General features: G+C 48.0%; 1 protein-coding gene across 6 annotated transcripts in view; it reads left to right on the top strand.

Moving 5' to 3' along the window:
• PPIP5K1 (diphosphoinositol pentakisphosphate kinase 1) overlaps window positions 1–26,767 on the top strand; it is a 42,132-nt gene that overhangs the window by 8,106 nt on the left and 7,259 nt on the right. For 2 of the 6 annotated variants that reach the window (XM_064722599.1, XM_064722598.1), the window contains exons 10-28: window positions 882–1,003; window positions 1,466–1,567; window positions 2,285–2,371; window positions 2,806–2,881; window positions 3,393–3,502; window positions 4,426–4,511; window positions 4,896–5,024; window positions 5,993–6,114; window positions 6,848–7,030; window positions 7,907–8,048; window positions 8,505–8,728; window positions 9,616–9,743; window positions 10,228–10,342; window positions 11,711–11,818; window positions 13,060–13,176; window positions 13,435–13,599; window positions 14,693–14,783; window positions 19,718–19,840; window positions 23,612–23,674. In XM_064722599.1, coding sequence (XP_064578669.1) covers window positions 882–1,003; window positions 1,466–1,567; window positions 2,285–2,371; window positions 2,806–2,881; window positions 3,393–3,502; window positions 4,426–4,511; window positions 4,896–5,024; window positions 5,993–6,114; window positions 6,848–7,030; window positions 7,907–8,048; window positions 8,505–8,728; window positions 9,616–9,743; window positions 10,228–10,342; window positions 11,711–11,818; window positions 13,060–13,176; window positions 13,435–13,599; window positions 14,693–14,783; window positions 19,718–19,840; window positions 23,612–23,674 — 2,293 coding nt within the window. Of the gene's footprint in view, window positions 1–881; window positions 1,004–1,465; window positions 1,568–2,284; window positions 2,372–2,805; window positions 2,882–3,392; window positions 3,503–4,425; window positions 4,512–4,895; window positions 5,025–5,992; window positions 6,115–6,847; window positions 7,031–7,906; window positions 8,049–8,504; window positions 8,729–9,615; window positions 9,744–10,227; window positions 10,343–11,710; window positions 11,819–13,059; window positions 13,177–13,434; window positions 13,600–14,692; window positions 14,784–19,717; window positions 19,841–23,611; window positions 23,675–26,146; window positions 26,327–26,767 lie in introns of all 6 variants that reach the window. The other 4 variants (XM_064722603.1, XM_064722601.1, XM_064722600.1 and 1 more) reach the window with 4 other exon arrangements.

Raw genomic sequence — 26,767 nt, forward strand, 5'->3', positions numbered from 1 at the left:
GACGGCAGGAGGGCCTGCAGCAAATGCCCTTTGGGCCGGTCGGTGCCTGGTGCCCCACATACATCTGAGCATTCAATACTGAATCCTGAGCATGCTCTCTATCTGACCTGCGCTCATCCTGTCTTGACTTATTTCCTGCTTTTGTTTATGTGGAAAATTTGGTCTTATTTTCTTGGGGTTCTTTTCTTTTTTGTGTTTTGGTACTTGTGTTTGGTTCTTCTGTTTGTTGGCTTTTTGTTTGTCTGGTTTGGGGTTTTTTTAGTTCTTGGGTTTTTTTAATATGGCTCTGGTGCAAATTAATGTTTTATTTTAGAGTTGGGTAGAGTGAGTAAGAGTCTAGGTATGGTTCCATGACATGTTCAGCAGTATCAGTGGAAGAAGCACTGGACTCCTTGTTCCTGCTCCACTGCAACTGGCACCCCATGTGGTTGGGCTGATGCAGATTTGGTCTCTTTTCTACCTTGTAGCCTTTTCCATTTAGTGATGGGTGTCTTTGCCTACTGCACTTCTTGTCCATGCTTGTCAATCTGGTTCAAAATTATTGGATTTCAAAGGAAGAGCAGGATATCCAGGAGCTGCTCTGTTTCAGGTCCTTAGAGCTCTGGGAAGTCGGGGGTTGGCCCTGATGGCTTCCTCTGGGGGTTTGTGGTTAGGGCCTTTCACTCAGCAGTAAGGGGGTAAAGGGCTGACTAACAGCATGTCTTCACACTTGTTCTAGGCTTGTGAGGTGGGCATGGACTGCAGGATGGCTGTAGCACCAGCAGGGCTGAGCTGGGCAGCGTTGGCTGGGTCTGTGCATGCCCTGCTGGCAGGGTCGCTGCTGTCCCCCACTGCTTCCTTCCTGTGTGTCCAAGTGCCCTGTCCTCTGCTTCCTCCTGCAGCAAACCGTGTGTGGCTTCGACCTCCTGCGGGCCAACGGCCACTCCTTTGTTTGTGATGTGAATGGCTTCAGCTTTGTGAAGAACTCCATGAAGTATTATGATGACTGTGCCAAAATCCTTGGGTATGAGCAATCTGAGTTTTGATAAGGTGGTAAGGTAACTCACAGCAAAGTAAAATGAAATATGGAGTCTTGGTCAGTATGTCAGAGAAGTCTGCAAGTGGTTCATGTGAGTCACTTGCTCAGCAGGTGAAAGCTTGGCTCTTGGAGGAACAGGTTATTTTCAAGCCCTGGAGCTCCTGCCTGCAATGGCATTAGCTGTCTTTGTCTACAGCTAGATATAGATATATATCTTCCAGGACTTTTCATTGCACGCTGAGCCCAGTTGTGGTATTGGTGATGTGGGGAAAACTGGTACCCCTTTGGGGTGCCCTAACTAGCCCACAGTGTGGTAGGTGTCTCTGCAATGAAAGTGAGGGGAAATTCTGTGGCTCCCTTCACATCTTCCAGCAGGACTGCTAAGGAGGAGGTGGAGAACTAAGGGAATGGATTTTCTTGTGAGTGTTGTATTTTGATTTCTTTCAGAAATATAATCATGAGGGAGTTGGCTCCCCAGTTTCATATCCCCTGGTCCATCCCAACAGAGGCAGAAGACATCCCCATTGTCCCCACTACTTCAGGCACCATGTGAGTACCTGCTGTCTTCTCAAAAAGGTGCCAGTGATGACTGTGTGAGGGACAAAGTGTGACAAACCCTGTCCAAGGGCCTGACACCACTAGCAGCATGGCATCTTCCAGCTGCTGTGCTGCTTGCAACCCTGAAATGCCTGTGGAAAGGCTTAGCTATGCACGTGGAAGTTGTGATAGGTTGGAGATTAGTTGTAGGTTTAATGAATGCAAATGAGCAGTAACTGAAGAAATAACAGAAACTGCTTGCATGGCTTTCAGAGGTCCAAATTCTTCATCAGGACAGGAAACAGATCAGGACAGATGCTGTAGCTGGCTGCTACATGGAGAAAGTGCATGTTGAGCTACCAGTGAAATAGGTGGAAACACTTAGTTGAAACATTCATCATTACCAATATGCTTGGCAGCCCCTCATTTGATACCTTTGACCTTACTGATTTTCTGGCACATAAGGCTAAAAGATCAAAGGCAAAAGTTTCTTTGTGATCCTCAGCGTACTTGTACACCGGTATGAAACCCCTCACCTCAGTAGTGTCTGCAGAGCTCTGACTCCCTCTGCAGCTGTGGCACTTGGGTCTGGTTTAGGCTGGGAGAAATTCTAGCCCTGCTGAGGAAAGCAGGTGTCAGAAGAATGGAACTGAATGAGCAATAGGAAGCTCCTTCCTGGTGGCAGTTCTGGAGTGTAAGGGCACATTTGTCCTCTTTACCTTTCCCCAGGATGGAGCTTCGCTGTGTTATTGCAGTCATCCGTCATGGAGATCGCACCCCGAAGCAGAAGATGAAGATGGAAGTGAAACATCCCCGGTAAGAGCCAAGGGAAAAAGGTGCTCTGCTCCTGGAAAAGGATGAGGGCCTATTCTCTAAAGCAGAAGCAGGAGCAGAGGGCTGAGTGCATAGGAGGCAGTATTTTTCCTGGCCCATCCAAGCAAATGCTTTCTGACCAGTTGAGATCCTTTCCCCACAAGGATCCTGACACCTTTTGTGTGAACACTGGAAGGGAGAATGAAGGTGTGGTAGATGCTGAAAAGGGAAGTGCCTCACTAAATTGGAAGCTAGTATCTGCTTACTGGTTGTATTTTGAAAAACACTTGTTTTTTCAGAATTTCTGAAGCACAGGGAAGAGCCAGCAGCCTGCTGGTTCCCCCTGAAGAATAGAGACTGAAGGCACATGTGGGAATGACCCTCCTTGTGTTATGAAACAGCAGAAAATGGATCAGCATTCTTTTTTGTCTGTTCAGGTTCTTTGAATTATTTGAGAAATATGATGGTTACAAGACAGGAAAGTTGAAGTTGAAGAAACCAGAGCAGCTACAGGTGAGGAAGTGCCTTCTGGGGTTACTGCGTGGGATATGCAGGAAATACAGATCCTGGTGCCAAGCAATTCTTTGGGAGGGTACAGACCTCCAAAAGGACAACAGTGTGTCACACAGATGCTCTGTGTCCCATTCTGCACCCTGGGCCCACTCAGCTGGGTGACAGCAGGAGAGCAGAATGGGAACTTCTGCTGCCTGATGCGCACACTGTGGGATGGAGATGACCTGATGCAGCTTGCCCACCAGGCTGTGGTTGCCTCTGGTGACAGATGGGTCCATGCTAAGGAGTGGGGCAGTTGGAGGTACCTGCTTGGTTCTCAGCAGGGCTGTAGTACAGCATGAGGATGAAGCAAACTGCAGTGTGGAAGTTTGTCCTGCCTGAGCTGTGTCTTATGAAATGACATGCCTCTGAGGAGTGTCTGCAATGGACCTGCTTCTGGATGAAGCTGTTGGAGGCCTTGCAGGAGTACACTGGTGAGTCTGAGGCAGAATTGCTCTCTGCTTCCCAACAGGAAGTGCTGGACATTGCACGGCAGCTTGTGGTGGAGCTGGGAACCCATAGTGATTGTGAAATCGAGGAGAGGAAATCCAAGCTGGAGCAGCTGAAGAGTGTCTTGGAGATGTAAGCATTCCTGCCTCAGGGCACTGCGGGTTTGCCTCAAAGGATGATACGGAAACAAGCTGTGCTGCTGGTGCCCAGAGATGGGGGTCTCCTCTGTGCCCTGTTAGTAACTGTACAGCAAAGGCACCATGTTCCTCACTTTTTCTCCTTGACATCAAAACCCTGCTGATCCTTGTCCCAAGCGTGTGTGGTGTTTGGCTAAACTACTTGAGACAAAACTGAGCTTTCTTTGCTGCAGGAGAGGAACTGGGGTCCTAGATGGACTATGTTGATATGAAGCATTTTGATATGATTGGAATCAAGTTGTTTTAAATAAAGTTGTCCTGGTGCCAAAAGTTTAGCAAAAAAGAGCTTGGAAAACATGAAAAGATGTTTATGTCCTCTGAGGTTTTGTACAGTCAAAATAAAAATGTGGTGATATTGACAGCTTCTAAACAAAACAGGGTTCCTCTCAGGCTGCAGCTGGCTATGGCACACACAGTCAGCATCTGTGTTCAGGCCATGTCTCTGGAGCACAGAGGAGGACTTTTTGCTGTGATCACCTCCTCTGCTCTTTCTGCTCATCATGGTTATCCTCAAAGCATCTGTCAGAGTGGTTTTTTCTGTGATCTCATTAATCCACTTGTTAAAGATGTAGATAAGAGTTTAAAGCCATAGTGAGGAATGACAGCACAGAGTGCTCTTGGTAGAAGAGTAAAGCAATGTATCTTTGAATTTTGTTTGAGGGAGCTGTTTGGCTTTTTGTGGGGGTCTGTGCTGGGTCACAGGGAGATGACAAAAATCATGTTCCATGGCTATGGGTGTTGTAGCAGAAAGTCTCTTGCTTGTGCTATACTTCTGCTGTGTACTGCCTGGGGGCCTCTGGGCAAAGGTTGGGTGGAGTTGATTTGTTTCAGTGGTTTTTTCTCCATCCCTTGTGACAGGTATGGACATTTTTCTGGCATTAACCGTAAGGTTCAGTTGACCTATCTTCCTCATGGACATCCAAAAGCTGCGAGTGAAGATGAAGGTAAAGAAACCTAATGGTGCTACCTAAACCTGATCTTTAAGCCCAGAGTTCAGGTGGGAGTGCAGCTACCATCTGTGTATAGGCCTCTGGACATGCTAGCAGAGTTGGTGACCCATATCTTATCTTTGCTCACATCATAGGAAGGATTGCAGGGATTCCAGTACACCCTGGCTGGCTCTACAGGGCTTGCATTTCCAGTTTTATGAATGTCATCCTTCAAACAGTAGTGACTCTGAATTTCCTACTTGCTGATTTGTTTCCTGGGGGGCTTGGGTCAGGCTTGTGTTGAGAGCTGTGTGCAAGGTGCTGATGACAGCCTCTTCTTCCTCCCTCGGCAAGCTCAGATAGGAGCTCTGATGGGGTGAATGGCTGTTTGTCTCCTAGAGGCTCGCCGGGAGTCCTCCCCCTCGCTGCTGCTGGTGCTGAAGTGGGGCGGGGAGCTGACCCCAGCAGGAAGAGTCCAGGCTGAGGAGCTGGGCCGGGCCTTCCGCTGCATGTACCCTGGGGGCCAAGGTGAGTCTGGCCAGGTGCCTCTGGTCCTGCCCAGCCCAGGCGAGGGCTGCTCAGGCGTCTGTGGCTGTATACAGCCTCTGGGATAGTTTTTGTTCTTTTGAGTTGGCGTGGTAGGGATAAATAATTCAGGTGGGTTTTGTACCCAGATCCCTAAGCTGACCCAAGAGGTCTGCTGTTAAACTTCAGTGTGTCTTGGGAGAGCCTGGCAGCTTTCCCAAGACATACATCTGACTTGTGGCTGGTGCCTGTCTGTCAGGGTGTTTCTCTGAGTTGTGCGCTCTGAGCTGGGAGTAGTTAGTGTTCCTGTCTTGTCACACAGTGTGACTGGGTACTGTGCAGAATTGCCCTGGGATTCCAGGTAGCAGCAAACAGTGACCACTGCACTGTCTTTGGAGGTCAGACTCGAGAGCTTCATGAATTACTTTCCTCCATTTCTGATCTGACTCTTGTGGTTGACTCAGACATGAGAAATAAACTGGCAATTTGTGCCACAAAGTAATTGTAGCCGTACAGGACCTGCTTTGGAAACTTCCTTGCTGAACCACCCTCCCTGCAGTTCTGAGGGCTGCAGGATTTGCTCTCATGCAGAAACTAAGCAGAAGGAAGTGCTTTTTTTTTTTTTTTTTGCATCTTCATTCTGCACCAGGGTATTCAGGCTATCAGAACTACTACAGGGTGTTCAGTAGAGTTTGCTGCAGAATTTGGGCAGCATCAGACTTAACTGGGGGATGCTCATTTTTTTCCTCAAAATGAACTTTCCCAAGTTAAGCAATGACTTTGTTACATTTCTAGTCCTTGTGTTTAGCTAGAACTGTCTATTTTGGAGCAGCATAAATGCTGCCTATGCAAGTGACTGGTTCTCTACATAACTTTGTTACTACAATAAAGTTTGTTTGTGTAAACCAATATATTCAGCTGGTAATTTTGCAGGTGTGAGAATATAAATCTTGAGTTGTCCTTGGTTGCAGGCGATTATGCTGGTTTCCCTGGCTGTGGCTTGCTCAGGCTGCACAGCACTTATCGCCATGATCTCAAGATCTACGCCTCGGATGAGGGGAGAGTTCAGATGACAGCAGCAGCTTTTGCAAAGGTCTTTCTTCTCTTTTGGGCATCCATTTGTTCATTACTCTTAAAATATGCCAGTTCTAAAGGAAAACCTCTGGTGATGAGGAAGGAGTTTTCCTCCTCTGTGTTGGATGGACTGGGGTACACTGGGCTAATAGCAGGTGTATGGGGCAGTACTGAACATCTGGTGTATCTGCACACACCTGTCACCTTTAATGTCCTGTCCAGGACAGGACTCTCAGTCAGGAAGGAGTTACATATGGATTATTGCTGATGGTTGATCTTAGAGCACACCAGCTGTGCTGCTGAGTATTGATTGCCTATGGAATGAATGTTTCTGGGGTGGCTGCCCAGGGTTATTCCTTGCCTGCTGAATTTAAAAGGGAAATGAAATGTCTTTGGTGAGGTATAGGGTGGAGACAGGTTCATTTGCAGCTAAAGCCAAGGGGAATCCTGCGGTGGCCTTAGCTGGTCTTTGGAGCATTCACTGTGTTTTCAAGCAAACTGAGCTGCTTGATAGTTGAGCCTGCTCAATAGTTGCCTGGATAAATCTGGGGCTGCCACAGGCAGAGCTGTCCTTTGCTTGAACAGCTCTAGAACCATGCCAGAGTCATCTCTGACTGGAGGGGGTGTTGCTGTAAAACTGCCCTTCAATGACAGTTGAGATTTCGCTTAAGTTGCCTGAGTTCTGGCCATGAAACCACCAGAATTTTTGTTGCTTGGTTGCTGAAATCTTGTCCTATGTGGTGTGATTTTAGGGTCTGCTGGCCCTGGAAGGAGAGCTGACCCCCATCCTGGTGCAGATGGTGAAAAGTGCCAACATGAATGGTCTGCTGGACAGTGACAGTGATTCTCTTAGCAGCTGTCAGCACAGAGTGAAGGCTCGACTACATGAAATCATGCAGAAGGATGCTGAGTTCTGTGAAGAGGATTATGAAAAGGTAAAGCACCAGTGTGGCTTCATTGCTCCCTGTATCTGAAAGGAGAATAGCATCGCTGCAGTGGTTTGATGTGAAGTCTGGTATGTGGACAGTGGTTTGGTTAGTTTGAGATCAGTTCTGGTCAAAATGGCAGGATATGTATGGAAGTGTGCAGGTTAATAGCTCTTGTCCTTCCTGGAGTGACAGTCCTCAGTGTTGCTCTGCTGTCCCCTTCAGGACTGATCATGGTGCCTTTTTCTCCCTTCATAATTCCCGGTTCATTTTGTTCTTGTGAGTGTGCTGGAGGAGCTCCTGCATGCTGCTCAGATCAATGCCAGCTGCTGTGGGCAGGGACTGTGTCTCACTGCATTCTAGATCCGTGCTCTATGCACACGTGAGCAGCCCTTTTGGTTACAAATTGTTGTGTGTCCTGTCAGGTTCTGATGGCTGCAGAGTGGAGAGCATGCGCTGCATACAGCACAACAACCAGTGAAAGCACTATTGCTGCTTCTCCAGCAAGTCCCCAAAATACTGTTTTTCCCAGACTCTGAAATGTGATTACTGGACTGAAATCCTTTAAGGAACATATTTATCATCTCAAAGAACTACTTAAAATGAAGCACTTTTGCTCAAGCACAGAAGCAAAATGAGACAAGAGTGGATATTGGAGGTGGAGGGAGGTCCAGACTAATGGGAGCAGTTGTTTGCTCCCTCTGAGTTTGATCCTGAGGAAGATTTTAAGATGCCTGACTGCTCCTAAGAATAGGCCAGCTTATTGTGCTCAGCTGGGAGCACAGCTTTTGTCCCAAGTCAGAAAGCAGTATGGCTGCAAAAGACAGACATTCTTCATTCCCCATTTGTGAAGACTGGCTAATGTCTGCTGGAATCTTCTTTCAGCTAGCACCTACAGGCAGTGCTTCTCTGCTCAACTCCATGACCTTTATCCAGAACCCAGTTGAGGTCTGTAACCAGGTGTTCACCCTGATTGAGAATCTCACCTCCCAGATACGAAAACGTCTGGAGGACCCAAAATCTGCAGGTGAGCAACAGAAGTGGAAAAGATTAATTTATTGTTACATCTTCAGAGCTCCCAAATACCATTAGGGCTTATGATTGTCTGTAGCAAAGGAACTGTAAAGTGTAATTCGCTATGTGCTTATTGATGTGGAAGGCTCAGCTTTCAATTACTGTTAAAGAGAGCTCTAATGTAAAGGAAATTATATGTGCATGTATGGCAGACCTAAGCAACTAGGCAAATGGTTTCATTTTTCTCAAGCATTTCAGAAGTAGCCTGTTGCTGCAGGTTAAAACTCCTGCAACAGTTCCAGTGACTTTTCCAGACTAGGATTCCTGTGGGTGACACAAGAATTGGAGCCCTTTCGTGCTGGGAGAACTCAGTCACAGCTGGCCCTTGAAATCTCTGCAGCAATAACCAGGGTTCTGTGATTCTGTGGCTCTAGGATGTGAATGTTGTTTGCTGTTCTTTGCTTTTTAGACCTGCAGCTGTACCACAGTGAGACTTTGGAACTGATGCTGCAACGCTGGAGTAAGCTGGAGCGAGATTTCCGCATGAAGAATGGGCGCTATGACATCAGCAAGATCCCTGATATATATGACTGCATCAAGTATGATGTACAGCACAACTGTGCACTGAAACTGGAAGGCACAACTGAACTCTTCAAGCTCTCCAAAGCCCTGGCAGATGTGATCATACCCCAGGTAGAGCCTGTATGACAATGCCTGTGCCACCAATTTCTGAGCCTTTGCCTTTGTGTTTTGTCTCGATTCTCTTGCACATTAACTGCCAAGGCAGCCTGTCACAGTAGGGTGTTTCTCAGATCTGTCTCAGTGTTTGTATAAGGCCAGAACCATTTATGACTTGAAATGTGGCAGGGCTGAGCTACTGGTTGAGGATTCTGGCAGGGTCAGAGTAATGAGCAGCTGATGCAGCAGCTTTTCCATGTTTGCTGCAGTGCATCACAGCACAGCTCCAAGCTGTGTGTGTGTGCTACAGCAACATTCCATCCTCTCCACATGTAGGGTTGTGGAAGTGAAGGGAGATTTCTGTGTTAAAGTTCTGACAAGTTTGTTACTCTTGTCAAACTAGGACTTGTTCTGTGTCCAATGTTGAGTTGCTTCTGACAAAGTTTACTTTATATGGGATGAGTTTCTGCCAGCAAGGTCCAGCTGCCCCTGTAGAGCAGAAGTGGTCTAAACCTTTTCAGTGTTGCTGGTGATGTGCAGTCTGGCTGTTTTCAGTGCAGCACTGCAGTTTATATCTTTGCTAATAGCAGTTGTTGCTTTAATGCTCATGCTAGCTCAGGGTATAAGTTTGCGTGTCATGAGATCTGAGATTCGCTCATGGTCCTTGCACTCTCAGCTGTTGAGGATAGTGATAGTCATGTCCAGACATAACTGGGGTTCTTGGAAGTCTCAGTCCTCTGTTACCCCCTGCAATACGTGAGGGAAAAGAAAGTGAAAAGTGTTGAGTGACATTTCTCTTCTTGTCCTTGCTTAACCAGTGGTGCTGCGGACTGAAGTGGCCTTTTATGTGAGGATCTGGCAAAGAACCAGGGCTCAGGGTATCTGTTATTTTGTTCCTGCAGGAATATGGGATTAATAAGGAGGAGAAACTGGAGATTGCTATTGGCTTTTGTCTTCCTCTCATTAAAAAGATCCAGCTGGACCTACAGAGAACTCATGAAGATGAGTCTGTCAACAAACTACATCCGTTGTAAGGCTTGTGCTGCATGCTGCTGGCAGTGGGGAGGGCAGCTGTGGAGCAGGGGTGGTTCCCATGCCAGAAGAGTGTACTGTTGTGGAAGGAGGTGCTGAGCACACACTGAAGGACTCCAGGTGGAAGGCATGTTGGTGCTCCCAGAACTAGAAGGCAGATGGAGAAGGCACACTGAGACAGAATACCAGAAGTGCAGGGCCACAAAGGCTTGTACCCATTGTAGCTGGATGGTGATGCCTCATCCATGCATTTCCCTGCACAGGGCCACTGTAGAGTGATGAGCTACCTACTGTGTGTCTCCATTAGGATTTCACAAAATGTTTTGCTCCTGTGCCCAGCACTCTCATTGTTTGTTCTGTCCTGCTGCCTTTGACATTTCTCAGTGTGGCGCTGTGTCATTGCATTCAGTGTACAGAAGTGTGATGTGTGACAGATGGCAGTTGATTGGCAGGTGAGTGACTGTGGGCTGGTTTTGGTTTAGGTACTCAAGAGGAGTTCTGTCCCCGGGTCGCCACGTCCGCACTCGGCTGTACTTCACCAGTGAGAGCCACGTGCACTCCCTGCTCAGCATCTTCCGCTACGGGGGCCTTCTGGATGTAAGTGTCCCACAGTGCTCACACAGTAAGCCTCCCTGCTTTTTTCCAGTAGCCTTTTCCAAGGCAGACAGTGTACGTTTGTAGGTTGCCCCTTTAGCCAGCTCTGCCACGAATGCTGTGCATCAGTGGCATTGGGCCAGCTCCATCTCTGCTGTGTTTGCATGCTGCAGCTTCCTGCATTTCTGGCTTGTAGGGGGATTGTTCTTCCTCAGTGCCTTCCTTGCTTGCACAGAGACATGTTTTCTCCAAGATCTGTCCTGCTAGTTTCAGCTGGGCAGACCGCTTACTTGCCTAGGAGAAGAGCAGTATGAGGCAATGGAGATGATTGAATTTCTTCCTTCCTGCTTCCTTCAACCCTTTATTTTAAGAGCTTAGTCCTGTATTTGTAGTCTTTATATCAATTCTAAGTCAATAAAATCAGTTTTCTTACAGGGGAAGCAACTCAAGGTTGCAAATTCACAGGATGTGCTCTCTACCAGAGAGGCAGATGACAGTTTTTAGAGATTAATTCATCCAGCTTACCCTTCACTTGCTCTCTCTTCACCTGCTTCCTGAATGATTTGGTATGCAGACCCTGAGAAAAGCTCTGCTTTAAAGAGACTGTTTGATTTACCTTCCCATTTTTAAGCGTGGTCTAAAATGCCTTGAGAGTTTGGGCTTGCTTTACAGACATGATTTCTGGTGTCTGTGGCAGCTTAGCATATCTGTAGACAGTGATCAGAAAAGCGCCTCTAAATCACTCACTGAACAAGATGCTCCCTTTTCCCTGACTCGGGTGCCCAAGGATGCTGTGTTGCCAACACAGGGATATTGGGCTGCATCTGAGTTCTTTGTAATGGAGGGTTCAGTTCATGTCCATCAACGTGGTGATTCACTCCACAGCATCATGGGTGGCACTTCAGGTGTGCCCATTTCGTGGCAGTGCTGGGGGGCAGTGAAGGGTGGGCTGCCCTGCTCTGTGGAGCCCAGGGCTTCAGCCTGTCTCCACATTTTTCATTCAGCGTCAGGTGACAGCGTTTCACTTGGTCCCTTATTTAGCACAAGCTCATCCCTCGTGCTCGTTTCTGTAGTTTGAGAATGGCTGTGTTGGGAGCCTGCTGTGGGCTCTGCTTGTCTCCAGTCAGCGCCTTGCAGCTCCCATCTGCCAAGGGCGGCTTGGGCAGCTGTGGCTTCCCTCTGTGCAGCTGCTCCTGACTGCAGGCACCCCACCACATGGCAAGCTCATTTCTTCATGCAAGTTAAGCAAGGTGCTTTTGTCCTGACAATGTTACCTTGTGGAGAGAGGAGCTCTCTCAGTCCCATTTCACTGAATGCTGCAAGGTGTCTGCTGTTGCTTATCCCATGCGACTGTTTGTGTGTATACATCAGGAAAACAAAGACCAGCAGTGGAAGAGAGCCATGGACTATTTGAGTGCTATCTCAGAGCTGAACTACATGACCCAGATTGTTATCATGCTCTACGAGGACAACAACAAGGTGAGGGATAGAGCAGTAGGATACAATGCTTCCTGCCCCGTTGCAAGGCAGTCCTCAGAGATGAGTTCAGTTGGAAGTCTGTAACTTGAGCTCTTGCTGCTTGTGGACAAAGATGGATGGATCATTAACACAACTGCTAGTTTTTAGTTTGTGTGGGAGGCAGTGACCTAGTTAATGCTTGTTGCATGTAAGCAGAAAGAGCAGTAATACTCTGAGCATAATACCCAACTTATGTAATTAATACTGACTATTTTAAAGCATTTTCTAGTCAAAATTATTTGCTGTTTTTAAGTATTAATTGCAAGTTAGCAGTAGGAAAAAATAAATATATTTGAGTGACATTTGATTTGTATTTTTGAAATATATCTAGAAAATATCCAGAAATTCCACATCTGTGAACTATTTTTTATTCTGAAAGTGTGCTGGTATAGTTAGGGAAATGTAAACTGGTATCTTCAGGAAGTAAAGAGAATCATTTAATAAACAGCTAGAATGTGGGAGCTGAGGGTGCTGGCTGTAAGTAGGTTTGCCACCAAACTGCATGTCTTGATCATCAGACCTTGTGACTTGGGTCTGTGCTGCAGGAGGTTGTAGTGGTGAGGGGAGCAGCCCCTTAGCCCACACCTTACAGAGTTAGAGCTTTGTATTCACAGAGCTGGTGTGAGCTTCTAATGTTAGAAGTGATGCTTCTCAAAAAATATGTGACTAGAGCTCTCATGAGTGGTGTGGATGTGTCAGTCAGCCAAGATGGGTTTATATCATTAGTGCCAGATACTGTAAAAACTCTGTCTTCCTTTAAAAAAGGTTAATGAAAAATTATTATTGGAGACAGTTGCTTAAGTCTTGGATCAGCCTGACTGAAGGTCCAGGGGGGACCCAGTCTCCCCCTGTGCGGGCATATGCTGGGTTTGCAGCAGGAGTGGGTCAGAAGGAGCTGGGGTTTAGGGAGATATGTGTGTGTACATATATAAATAGAGCCTGATTGTGTTATACTCCTCTGTGGCTGTTGTCTCAAAATAGCAACAGTCAGAATGGCTCAGCTGGGTGCTGATGAGGGCTGTCCTTTTGGTTGGGACAAACCTGGAGCCATTCTGTTCGTGCTTGTTGCCTCTGCTTTCCCTCCAAGGGATGGGCCTGGGATGCGTGCTGGCCAGCACAGCAGGGTGGGACCTTGGCCTGGGCTGATGGTAGGATTAACTGGGTTTTGTTCTTTACCTATTCCCTGTGACATGTGTTCACAGGACCCCTCTTCAGAGGAGCGTTTCCATGTGGAGCTGCACTTCAGCCCTGGTGTCAAAGGCTGTGAGGAGGACAGGAACATACCCACGGGGTTTGGCTTTCGACCGGCCTCAGCAGAGGTAAGCAGACACCTGGGCAGGAGCTGCCAGCCCCAGGGGACACCTGGGCGCTGTTCTGCTCTGTCTGGCCCTGCTGGTGGTGTGCACAGGGAGCTGGCACGCTGTGTCTGTCCCGTTTGGGTCTGTCAGGGTGGCTGTGGGACTGTGAGTGCCTCCTGAGCTTGGCACAGCAGGAGCTCCAAGCCTGCAGCTGGTGTGGGGCAGCGCGGGCAGAGGCCCCGTGCCTGTGGACACAAGGGCAGTGTTTCCTTACGGCAGAACGAGGAAAAGAAGGCAGACCAAGGCAGCCTGGAGGACCTCTCGCGTGAGAAGGGCAGCGATGAGGCAGACTGCGCTCGGCAGAAGTCCCCGCAGCCCTCGGAGCCCGTCAGCATCCAGCGCCGGTCGCCGCTGGTCAGGAGCCGCAAGACAGGATCCATGGAGGTAACCGTGCTCCTGGTGCCTGCCCTGCTTCTTGCAAAGGCCTTTTGCTTGGTTTTGGTTTCCTGGCATTTCTTTTAACATGCCAGAGTCTGAGTTGATTCTGGGAAAGGATCTGCAGAAGGCAAAGAGGGATGTTGTGGAGGGCAGAGCTCTGAAACTCTTCCTCATTGAGGAAGGACAGGAACACAGGCCAGAGAAACTGAAGAGCAAGTAAGGAAATGCTTGAGAAACACTAGCATTATTTGGATTACATGCTCTACAGAGGCACTGGTGTAGCCAGTATAAGATTACATGCAACCTCACCACCAAGCTGTGATGACATCTTGCCTTCTGTTAAGCTCCAGTCTTTGCCTTTCACAAAGGCAGCTCCATGTTTCACATTCCTCCATCCCATCTAAGATCTCATGCTGATGAGGGTCCCTGCTCACTGGTGGATTCATCCAGGGTGTTTAAGCTATCAGGGCTTAGAACTGTCCCATTCACTGATTTGGTGAAGTAACAAAATTAATTTTACTGTTCTAACATCTCTCCTTCCAGGCTGTTCTGTCTCACAAGGCCAGTGTCACAGTCAGCAGGTGACTGTTACCTTCAGAGTGCTCTGGAATTGTCCCTCCTTTAAGAGGGATTTCACAGGCATTTTTGCCATCAGTTTTCTGAACCAGAAAACAGCAGAGTTAATGTTTGACGTATTTGTTAGCTGTCTTCCATCACTGTATGTTTCTCACAATGTGCAGCACTCAGAGGCTCTTTGTGATAGGCACATACTGAGTTAAAAGGGATATGATTTCCTGCTGCTAAAGAAGGAAGTCTGAGTCCCAAGGATCTCAGAAAGAGTCTTGGGAGAAAAGATGCTCACTACATGAGTCCTGTCCTACTTTACAGATTTCCATTGTTCCACAATCCAACAAAATCTTGAAATTACAATTGAGCATTCATTATCACAATCCTAGCATATGACTACCTTTGTGCTTCTTGAAAATGGTGATTTAAGGAAGAAGTATCCATTTCTTTACCTTCAACTGATGTTTAAAGGCTTTGATAGCAGTGGGTAACTTGGAGCATGGTGCTGATTATTTACACTGTGTCTTTGCAGGTGCTGTCTGAATCTTCTTCTAAATCAGGAGGTTATCGCCTCTTCAGCACTTATTCCAGGCAGTCTTCTGAGATGAAGCAAAGTGGATTAGGTACTGTACCTGACCTGTAACCAGCCTACTTGCTTGTGACTCTATTTCCATGGGCATTAGTCTGTGTCTCCACATACACATCTGGCTTGAGTTCCTTGTATGCCTCTGTGTGTTTCGTGTCTTCTCTCAGTGTTGCTGTTGAGACCACTGTAGAGACTGTCTCAGTCGGTACCTTTTGTACAAACTTCTTCAGCTGCTAGCAGCACAAGATGGACTTTTCATCCTTTCCAGTACAGGAACAACAGGGCAAACTGCCTGCAAACCTGCAGGCTTGCCTCTGCTTCTCTGTTGCTCTCATTTGTTACGTTTCTCAAAGGAAGAGACGATTTTAGGTGAGAACTTGTGAGCTTTCTGTTCTACAAAACATCAGTTTATCTGCAAAGCTGTTCTTCGTGTGAGACTGTTCCGTTTCTACCTTTGCTTCATAAAGATCTGTTGTATGGAACAGATGTGTCACATACAGAATGTTTGATAGCTCTCTAATTGAGCCGAAGTCCTTGGTCAGCCGTCGTCTTGTGGCAGCCAGTGGAAGAGAATATTTCAGGGCATTTGACAATCTCTGTCCTTGATTGTTTTATTCCATGTCATCTTAACCTAAACTATGTCTGAACAGTTGAAATTATTCCTGAAATATTTCTGCTAAAGCAAGAGCCGTTTTGAAACTGGAAAAGCTGTCTTTGCTGTCATGAGCTTCAGAGATGGCTGTGCAACCTGTGTCTTGAGGAGAGGAGGTGATAATGCCCAAATCACGCCCACTTTCTTTTTCTTTAAACCATCTTAGCATTGTAGCATGGCTGCAGACTTGCAGCAGTTCTGACTCATCAATCTATTATATGGAAAACCTGCAGCTAAGAGACTACTGAAAGGCCTGCTCACTTCTTTGCCACTTTTGAATGGGCAGCTTCTTTGGAATCTAATTCTTACGAAGGAAAGAGTATTTTCTTCTGAGTGGTTAGAAGGTATCCCTGGAGCCTGCCAGCTAATGCGTCCAACCAGCTGGAAAAATCTAAATAGGAATGACTGATGTACGTTATTTTCATAAAGGGACAGTATCCTTGGCCAGGGTAATTTTTGAATGTGTTATTTCACTTATCTCTGCTTTTTCTGGTGCCACTGTGAGATTCAGTGAGCTGTGACAAACTGCCATGCTTAGGCTTGAAGAAACCCGTAGCTGTTTTGTGAGTCCATATGGATGAATATGGGAATTTCTGAAATGGCACATACTCAAGGAGTGCATCTGCTGGAGAATTACTGGGTATATCAAATGGTACTGCAAACTGGTTTTACTGTTTGAATGTGCGACTACCAGAAGGCCTGGGCTCTGGAAAGCAGTTATTACAGCCCTTGGACTAGGGCCTTTTCCAGGTTTTTGAGGAATGTCTGTTTTGGCAATAGAGAAGAAGACCACTGCTTTTCTACACCTTTGTACAGTACTACTTTTCCTTCACAACAAAATCTGAGATATGATCCTGGCAGGTTTGATTTCAGAGTCTTGCTTCATGTGCCTTGCTGGGAAGCTTGTGCTGGTTGCTCTTCTACCTGTGAAGCTCTGCAGGGACAAAACCTTGAGCAGGAGCTGATAGATCTGATCTGTGCCATAGACCTCCAGCCCAGCCATGGTTCTCCTCTGTAGTGTCCTGCAGGCACAGAAGGATTGAGCAGGAAAGACCTGTTGTACCCCACCAGCTTGCACAACACTTGGTGATTAGGATATCTGTGTTTCTGTGAGTTTTTGTTCACCTGAGGCCTGCTAGGAAGAGCCGTGCCCCTTTACCTGTACAAGTCAAGATCTTCAAGGAATCTTCCTGATTCTTTTCCTGCCTGTTTTTTAGAAATCTAATTTCTTGCCCCTTTATGATTTGAAATGTGTTCTCTCTCTAAGAGATAATACAGAACTGTGGAAGCTTTAATACTTGTCTCAGCAGCTTTGGGGGGTTATGAGGGGGGTTCATTCAGGCACTACCTGCTGTTTCTGAGTTTTCTGAAGCTGAGCACACCTCCTGTTGCCTGACCTTGTCAGTCAGTGCCTGGCTGTCATTCTCTCTGGAAAATGGAATATCTGTCCTGGTGTAAGCTCCCATGTGTAGGCATGCAGGAGCAGAGGGAGCACGAGGGAGCTCTTGCAATAGCTCTGCCCTGCTGCTATACCTTCCAGAATGGTGCATCTACTGTAATTTAAAAAAATGTAATTCCTTCTTTGAAAATAGGTGGCTGCACCTTGCTTTGTCTGTGCTTTGGAGTGTGACAGGTTTTTCTGGGCAGCATCAAGTGCAGTGCTGTGGATTGTTTGCCATAGTGAATGTGCTTCTAGCTTGAAAAGCCTAGGGATGTTTCAGTACCTTTCTTTGCTTACAAGAACCCTTCAAAATGGAGTAAAATCACTGCTGGCTATTTGAGCAGTAGAGATGGTACACTGCCAGTGGCACAAAGCCTTGTGCTGAGATTCCCAGAGGGGAACCAAGAATGACTAATAAACATCTGACATACTGAATGAACACGTGACAATTACATGCACCGTAAATATCCAGCACGTACAGTAATTCCTAGCAAGTGTTGCTACATTTAAATCCAAATGGCCATTGTGTTTTTAGGATGTGTGTGTGTGTGTGGTTACTTGGGTGCAGTGGTCTTGTGGAGTTCCCTGTAGACAATTGCTGTTGTCCATAAAGTCATCTTTGTAAATTCTCTTCTGACTTAATGCCTCTGTCTGCAGCAGGAGAGCAGAAACACTGGGGTATCCCTAGCTTAATGATTAACAGCACAAGGTTGCTCAAGACATACAGTCCTAAAAAGTTCAATTTTTATCTGCCAGTAAATGCATCTGTTGGGTGGTTTTCGTTGTTGTTTTTTTTTTAAACCATGGAAGAGCTATTGGGAGCATCGTCCTGTCTGATGTATGACAAAATTTCATTTTCATTCCAACAGATTCCAGTTCATGCTGAGTGAGCACTTTGCATCAATTTAAAGCATTTAGGAGAAAATTTTCTGAGGTTTGTGTATCAGTGACTCTGCAGGCAAGAGTTCCTTTAAGTCCAAGGGCACGTATGTGCTGGTCTGTGCTGTGGAAAGCCACCAGCAGGGTCACAGTGGGGCCCCAGCTGCAGTTCACTGCCACAAGGACCCTTTTGGTCGCCCAGGAACAGATGTCCTCAGCTCAGCCTGAGTTTATACAAGAACATTTTAATGCTCAGGATCTCTGTGTTTTCTCCAAAGAAGCTCTGGCTTAAGGATCTTTGCAGAAACAGAGCTGGGGTCCCCAAGAGCAATGAGTGGATGTGAAGCAGCAGTGTGTCCTCACACCAGGGAAGGCTGAAGGCATGCCTGGCTGCATCAGCTGGAGCACAGCTGTCCAGCTGAGGGCTTTGGCTCTTTCTGTTCACCTCTCATGCGTGCCTGAAGCTCTGCTGTCCTGCCCTGGGCTCCCTGGGCTATGGCAGGGCTGTGAGCTCACTGGGAGGCAGTGGAAATGGGTGAGAAGCCTGGAGCACATGGCATTGGAGGAAAAACTGAGAGCTGTGCTTGTTCAGATTGGAGCTTGTGGGGACTGGAGACCTTAATGCTCTTTCAGCACCTAAATGGGAGATTGCAGAGAGAACAGACACAGACTATCCCCAAAGCCCTGTGGTTGTTGATGGAGAACCAATGAACACAAGCTGCAGCACAAGAAGTTCCAATTAGCTAGGAGGAACAGATTTTTCACCCACCGTGAATGTGCCAGATGTTAGAGCAGGGGTCCAGAGAGATTGTGAAATTTACTTTCTTGGAGGACAACTTGATTGGACAAACCCTAGCAAGCTGATCTGAGCTGGTCCTCCTGGGGTGTTGGGAAAGAAGCTTCAGTCTCCTTCCAACCTAAATCATGCTATGCTGCCATATTTTAGAATCAAGAGCAGTTTCCAGTATAGGCAGGTTCTCTTTCAGAGCAGTAACAGTTGCACTGTTCTGTGTTGCAGGTTTTTGCTGTGGCAGACCAGATCAATCTGCTTGTTTCTGGAAGCCCTTTGTATGCAGGAGTAATGTTGGTTTGAGCAGTCAGTACAGAATGCAGCAGCAGGACTGTTTACAGGGAATCTACAGCCAATCAGTGGCTGTGTCTGGCCCATAATGAGGTTTTGTCTCGACTCACAGTTGCTTTCCTCAGTCAGTTGAAAGAATCCTCTTTCAAATGCCTGGCGTTCACTAAATATCACGGGAAGCCAAGTCAGTGTTCAGAGCACTGTGCCTTGGAGAAGCAAAGGCAAAGCCCCAGGAAGGAGGTTGCCCTCCACCTTGCATGCCGTGTTCCCTGACTCTGGGTAGGTCAAGTTCCATGCTGTGTGCACATCTGGTGCTTGCAAGGCTCTTGGTGGGCCCGTTGCTCCTGTGCTGGAGCAGTGAGCCATGAGGAGTAAAGTCTGTCTGTGAAGGAAAGCTTGTGAGAACAAGCCCTCTGGTCACAGTACTTTCTCTGCTTGTTTGACTGGAGACGAATCCACGCTGGCTGATCCACAGATCAGACAGTTCTTTCCTCTCCTCAGTGTTCTGCACAAAAAGGAGTTTTCCAAAGAGAAAGGGCAAAGAGCAATGAACCTCTGTGACATGAACATCAGTGGTTTGGCATCCTGAGTGTTCTGGCATCAGTGTGTAGCTTTGGCTTTGCTGACTAAAAGGGGTGAAGGTGTTTCCCCTAGGTGAGGGCAAGAAAGCCAAATGGAAGTAAACCTCTGGATGAAGTTAGGAACTTCCCTGGTGCTGAGGTTTGGGCTACCTGCTCTGCATTTGGCACTGTGGAATTTAGAATGGAGAACATGGCCTCCCTGTGCTTCCAGGCGTCATGTTTTTTCCTGAAATTGCTTGTGAAGTGGCCAGTTCATCCTTCATCCTTTGACTAACCCTGCTTTTCTGTCGCTGCATGCAGTGGGTATGTGTTACTAACACCTTCCCTGCCTTTCCAGGGTCACAGTGCACCGGGCTGTTTAGCACCACTGTGCTGGGAGGCTCCTCCAGTGCCCCCAACCTCCAGGACTACGCACGCAGCCATGGCAAAAAGTTTGCCAGCAGCCTGACATACAAAGACGGTATGTGTGTTCCCTGGCAGCAGGGCGGTACTTTGTGGACACTGGTGTCTCAAGATGTGCCTGTGGCACAGGCTTGGACTGCTGAAAACAGTGACAGTTCAATGTATGCGTTCATCACATCTACAGTGGTAAATTTTACCATGCCGCAAGAAATCACGATTCTTGCTAGGACAGAAGGGACCTAACATTGTGAGAGGAGTTTTAGGCTCATGTGTGGTATTGCTGGGGCGTGATTTTGGTCTGATGTTTTAATAGTAGTTGGCTGTTGTGAAGGGGAATTTATTGGTCCACATATTAAATCAGTTTGTCCTGGAAGGGCAATCCAGCAGATCACATCATCTTGCTTACCTTGATCATCTTGCTGATGCTAAAATGAAGCTCTTTTGGGGCAGTAATCCTTGCCCCATGGAAGGTGGAGCCATCCCAAAGACAGAATGATGTGCTTGGGCATGGTTAAGGTGGGCACTAGAGAGAGGCTGAGCACGTGGCAGTCTGAGGGAGCTCTCTGGAGCCAAGGGCAATACGCCTGAGATGAGTGAGCTGCCGTGGATGAAGTACTGCAGATGAAGTACTGGAAAGTCTGGTTTCTGTGCAGCTGTGCAAAAACTGCCAGGAAGGTCAGCAAGCCAGTGTGGTGAAGGCATTGGGACCAGGGTTACAGACACTCCATGCCATGGCTGCAGGTGCTGCAGCTGCACCCTGGCCTGCCCGCAGCACTCGGTGCAATGCGCAGGGAGCAGCAGAGCGTTGTTATTTGCAGGGAAGTTGGGGCACAGGGGACAGGCTGGGCTGCCCTGGAGCAGCTGGAGGGTGTCATGCACAAGTGCAAGTGTCCACTGTGGTCCTGCTAGGAAAGACACTCGCTCAAACTCTTCAGTACCGATTCACATACCATTTGTTGGGGCACTGATTTGGGGAGCTCCGTGGGCAGGGTTTGCACAGCATACTCTGACAAGGTTGGAAATCCACCTAAGGTTTCCCAGCATTTGAATGGATGGATGTAAGGTTGTCTCTATTGGATGTCTTATCTTTTTGATATTTTACTCAATGCAGATTCTGAGTGCCTTTCTTATTGAGATTGTAAGGAACATTAACATTGCTGGTTTTCAAAGGGGGAAGAGGATTAAGGGAGTAGTTTGGGAAAGACATGAGGTTGGTTCATCTGGATTTTTGTCCAGTTTTGAGGCAAGGAAAATGGCCTAGCAAATCAGGATGGAAAGATGTTGTCCAATTCTCATCCCTGTTGGAACTCTGTAGGTGCCACTATGTACCCTAGCTGCGTGTGCTGCTTTTCTTGTAGAAGAGAAAGCTGAGCTGGTTCTCCCCTCCTCAGGGCACTCCCAGCCACACATTGGGCTGTGAATGATGGTGGCAGGGAGGGTGACATGGGAGTGTTCTCAGCCCCAGTGTACCAGTCTGAGCTGCCCCAGGCAGCAAGTACTGGCTACTCTGGTTGCAGAATAAGCTGATGGTGTTTGGCACAAAACCAGGATATGAGTCACAGTGGAGCCTCTGAAAAGGCCAGCAAAGGCCCTGGCAGCTGTTCTTTCCTGACTCTGCAAGGAGTGGGAGCCCAAGGCAGCTCTGATTCTCAGGGTAAAGCATCAGAGCCTGCTGTGTGTCCAGCTGGGCACAGAACCCTGCTCAGTCCTGGTGCTGGGCTCTGTGCCTCTGTGGGCTGTGTAGCAGGACATGCCTGGAGCAGGCTACAGGCATTTGAGGCCATGGACTCCTGCTAAGCTTAAATTCAGTGACAAGTGATTTCCCTCACCAAATCCCAACTGCATCTCTGTGTGCTGAGATGCACTTGTACCCTCAAGTACCTAAAATGCAAACTTAGTTGCCTAGCATGTGTCTAACACAGCTCAGAATTATAAATCTTGATGTTATGCTTCTGTTTTCATGTTCCTTGGCATGCCCTGAGACCCTGTGCTGTCAGTGCCTTGCTGCAGTAAGGGCATTTGGAGGGAAGGTGTTAGGAAAACAAGGAGAAGGCAGAAGGACATTTAGCTTCTGGGGAAAGTAGTTTGGAATGTGAAATGAGCCCTTGATCTGCATGTTTTCACTTAAGTGGGCACTACTGCAGTGCTGAACAATGGAATTGAATCCAAACATCACTACACATGGTTGCAGTCAGTGGCACTGCAGCTACAGCAGACTCTTGGAGAACATTTGTTTTAAGACCTGTTCCACACTCTTTAGACTAATGGCATTGAAAAGCAGCACATTTTTGCGTGAACTCTTTGGTACTTTTTCATGGCTGTGACACTTCAAGGTGCAGTGTGTGGCATACAGTACTTCACCAGTGTAAACTTGCCTTTTTCCAGGGAAGTTTCAAGGGCCCTTATTTCTGAAGTCTTTTATGCTTGGAGCCTGGAGGAGGGCTAAGGAATACTTCAGCAGGAAGTTTTCTGAACCTCAAGCTGAGGGAAGGTCCGTGGATGGTTGTGGTTACAGGCTGGCTTGCCTGAAGCCAGGGATCCAGCAAACTGGGTCAGTGCCATTTCAGTTGTTGTGCCCTCAGGGCAAGGGGAGGTGTGGGTCAGCTGGAGATGGTCACCAGCTGACTGCAGCTGCAGGACAGACACTTTCCAGGGCTTGCACGTGTAGGGAAGATTGTCATGCTGTTTGTTGAGTTTAAAGAAAGAAAAACAATTTTTAGGGCTGGTACACTAGAGGAGGAAGTTCCAGTGAGAGTTGATTTTAGATACGTTATTTGGCCAAGCCACTGCATGTAGGAGCACATTGGGAGTATGGAGCATGCTTTGGTGCACTGATGAAGGGTGTAGACATACACATCCTGTGCACTAGGGAGTATGGATGCATGAAACATGAAAGAGAAATAAAAGGGTTTTCTACTATTTCCTGAAAGATCCCCAATAGCAGTAAAAGGTATGATTGCCTGGGGTCTCACATCAAATCCCACATATAGATGGTCTGATCCAGGCCATTCTTTTTCATTATAGCTGAGGAATTTCCAGTGTGGGGAAAAAAGCAAAGCTTCCAGCCTTTTTTTGTGTGTGTGTGTGTGTGCATGTGGAGCCCAATCCATGTCCTTTAAAGCCTATCTTTTTGCACCCATTGGATGCACAATGTCTGTCCTTGCACAGTCGTTCTGATGGCTGATTTGTATGGGAGAGCTCGGCCTGGCCTGGGCATGGCCAGGAGAAGCCTGAGGACCACTCTGCCAGGTGTATCCCAAAGCTTCCCCCATACTGAAATGTTTTAGAGAACTGTAGAGGCTTGTCTTCATGGGTCTTTTCCTTCTTCCCTACTCAGGTGATTTGCCTTTAAATTCATAAATAGCTCTATATAGCTTGCATTAAGAGGTTGTTTTGAGCTGTACCTTTGCTGGACTGCTTAGTCCCTGTGCAGAACAGTGTTTGTTTTCCTTGGGCAGAGGTGAATGCTGAGAACAGTCCTGCTGTGGTGCTGCTGCTGGCTGGGACGTGTGCTCTGGTGGCTGTGAGCATGGCCTGGCTGCATTCTGCACCGGCTGAGCCTGCTGTGGTGGGAAGCTGTGAGCTGCTGACTGAGTGTGGCTGAGTGTGCGTGCTGGGGAGACCCTGGCAGGGTGGTGCGAGGGCTGGGCAGATGCAGAATGCTTCAGGTGGGCCCACAGGCAGAGTGTTGAATGCCACAGCAGTGCCAGTGGGGGCAGCTGTTGTGGGGGTCAGGAAGGCGAACCTGAAAGCGTAATCAGGTGTATGAAGGTCGGGAGATCCTTTGAAGCAGGCTGTTAACTGAGATGATCTGTTTTTATTTCCTCAGAGCTCTTGTCTATGCCAGCCGTAAAACGATTTTCTGTGTCGTTTGCAAAGCATCCGACTAATGGTATGTTTGCTTTCTGGATTTGATGTTCCCTCACACTTCTAACCCCATGCTCACGTTCACTTTTCTCTGCACACGTTCTCCTCTCAGCCTTCTTGTGGTTTTTTTGTGTTTGTGTATCTGGTGTCCAAACATGCTCCACCTTCCTCCATTGTCTCCTTGTGACTAATGTGCTCACTCATACCCTGCTGCTGCTCAGTGGTGCCTCTGTTTTCCCTGAGGTGTTCTTGTCCCAGGGGAAGAGGCAGAAGCCATGGCTCTGTGAGTGTGCTGCTAAAGTAGCCTTTAACTCTGCGGTGACATTGAGGCCTTTTGTCGTGCTCCTTGTTGGGAGGGTGGGGATCAGGGGGAAAATACCACTGGACTGGGGGCTGATGCTCATTCCATATCATGAAGCATCAGCAGCTTAGGTCCTCAGTTCCTACACTGCAGATTTACAGAATGAAAACAAGAATAACATTAGGACAGCTGTGTGTCACCTGGAAGTGCCTCGTGTACGGTGGGAAAGAAGGAAGTGCACCTGGTGCGTCATGTCAGGAGTGCTGGTAGCCTCCTGTTGTGAAACATCTCTGTTAGGCTGGTCTTGTGGTTCCTCCAAGCATGTGATGTTGGCACAGGTGGGCTCTCCTTTCCTGCAGACGTTACCCTGTGCAATGTGTCTCTCCACAGCTCTGACTCGTCTGCTGTTGGTGGAGGTGCTGGCTTGGGGGAGGGGATGGGCATCATGCTACCTGGGGTGGCATCACCTGCTCCATCCCACCCTGCCTGTCCCTCTGGAAAGGTTTGGTGACAGGTGTCGGACAGGTGTCGGACAGAGCTTCTGCTAATTCTGTCTCTCCTCCATGTTGCTACTTGCCTGACAACCAGAGTGTGAGTCTGTGAGGTTACAGGCCACTAGCCCTGCTGTAGCAGGTGCCTTGAACCAGTGTTTACTCTCCAGCTCTTGCACAGATACTTTTAAAGAGGTTTCGCAGCACCCCTCCTCTTGCATGGCTCCTGCTGCTGAGACAAGCTGGAACCAAAGGAGATCACTGAACACTACCAAGTATTTCTGCCTGATGTGATCAAGGCAGCTTGCGAGTATGAAGACATCCTGCTTGGTGTAATCTGGAAGATGAATGAAATTCAGAAGACTGTTCTGAAAATGAAAGTTTTGGGAAGGATGAAATGGGAAAGGACAAGTCACTGTGGCTTTACTGTTTCAAATAACTAGAGGGAGCCTATTCTCTGTGTTTGCTTGGCTTTGGTTTTCCCAGAGTGGCCAATTGCTTGGTTTGTCTGTATGTCTGGACAGCATTGGAGCTCATATGGTCTATGTCAGCAGGGTGTGTTGTTCTATCTTTCCTGCAAAGGTTGTACTAAGTTCCAGCCTTGTGTAAGACACGCTGTAAAGCAGTTGCCCCTGCTCCAAATACAATCTGGTTAAACTGGGCATCATGTTTCTCCCAAAAGCCCAATTAGTATTTTTGATGGCAAAGAGCTTCTTAATCAAGAAAAAAAGACAGGGGTCCAGCAGGTGAGAGCTCAAAATCAGGGATATTTGGTCTAGGATTTGCACTACTTTGAGCAGAAGGGATGTTTACCCCATGAAGCACTTAAAAAACTGAATGCAAAAAGTGTTCCTAGCTCTGAGTCTGGATTTTGTTTCTGGAGAGCTGCCTCTGTGTGGTGAAATGGAATGGGTGAACCACGGTAGTGGTCAAGCATAGCATCAGGCCAGATAGTTTATACCCTGGTCGCACAAGTCTTGGGTGGGTGACGTGAGTCCTGAGGCTGTGTATAGAGAGAAGGCATGCCTGCATGCTGGTATCTTGTCTGCTATGCGAGGCTATCACAGAAGATTGCACAGGGCTGTTCTCAAAGACAAGGAAAGTCAGTGCTTCTGTGCTCCCTCTGTTCTGCTGCACTCTCAGCACTTTGCTCTCAGTCAGACCCTGCTGTTCCTGAAGTGCCTTGCACAGCCTCTGCTGATTTGATGCTGGGCCATTTGCTCTGTCCCCATGCTGATGTGCCTGGCTGTGCTTGGATGCAGGACTCAAACACTGTTGGCAGTCTTGGCACCTCTGGATTTCTCATCTGAGCTGCGGAAGGGCGAATCTGGCCATGAGCCTGATCCTTTTATCTAGCCAGACCTGAACTGCATTGGACTTGGAATGTGTCCTGAAATTTATTCCCTTGTCAGCCTTTCCTTTACAAAGATGAGCCCTCGCGCTCAGGCAGTGCCCTGTGCTGCAGCTGGGCGAAGCCTGGGCTGGGTGGGAGTCTGGTCTGCCCTGGTGTCACTGGGGAAACAGAACTCTCACGGGCATTCCTGACCTGCTCGCTGTGGGAGGGATTTGGCTTAATGTGTGGCGTGTGTCCTTCTCACCCAGCGGCCCTGGTGCTGGCAGCTCCCTGCCCACATCTCCGCAGTTTCTCTGTCCCCCAGCTGTACCTGCCCCTCTCCTCTCACTCTCTATGGCCCCTTTCCTCCAGATGTGTTGGAGCACCAGCACGTTGCCCAGTTGCTACGCCGTTTTTCCTCTGACTGTGCCGCGAGCCGGACCATCTCCTTGGATGCCACCCTAGCCCATCACCTGCAGCAGTGCTCCTACCACCTGCGCCTCTTCAGGAGCTGGCTGATCTCAGGGCAGGATGACTTGGAGTGTCTTTACGGTACTGCACGCTGCAGCTGCCTCTGTCCCATGCTCTTGTAGCTGAGCAGGGACCACTGTCTGCTTGAGAGTGCAAAGTATGCTTTGCTTCTGAAAAAGGAAAGTGTTTCCCTCACCAAATCCCAAAGGTCTCTAGGCTGCTGCTCCAGCAAGCTGTGTGGGCTTTTGTACCAGCAGTTTTGGAGCCTTAGGCAGGAGCCTTTCCACACAGAGCCTCCACTCCCCATGTGGCTGTAACTGCTCTTTCCATCTTTGGCAATTGTTTGTTGCCTCCTTCCTTTAGCCAGAGTAAGCCTTAAGCTCCCTTCAGGGAGCTGATGATCTGCTATCGATGGGATGCCCCGCTGGCAGGATGCTCTGTGCAGCTCTTGGTGAGCTGCCACAGAGTGCCCCCTTAGTAATGGAGGAACCAAAGTGGGTAGTGAGAGTAGAGGAAGAGATT

The sequence above is a fragment of the Zonotrichia leucophrys genome, chromosome 10, assembly GCF_028769735.1.
Source record: "Zonotrichia leucophrys gambelii isolate GWCS_2022_RI chromosome 10, RI_Zleu_2.0, whole genome shotgun sequence".
NCBI lineage: Eukaryota > Metazoa > Chordata > Aves > Passeriformes > Passerellidae > Zonotrichia > Zonotrichia leucophrys.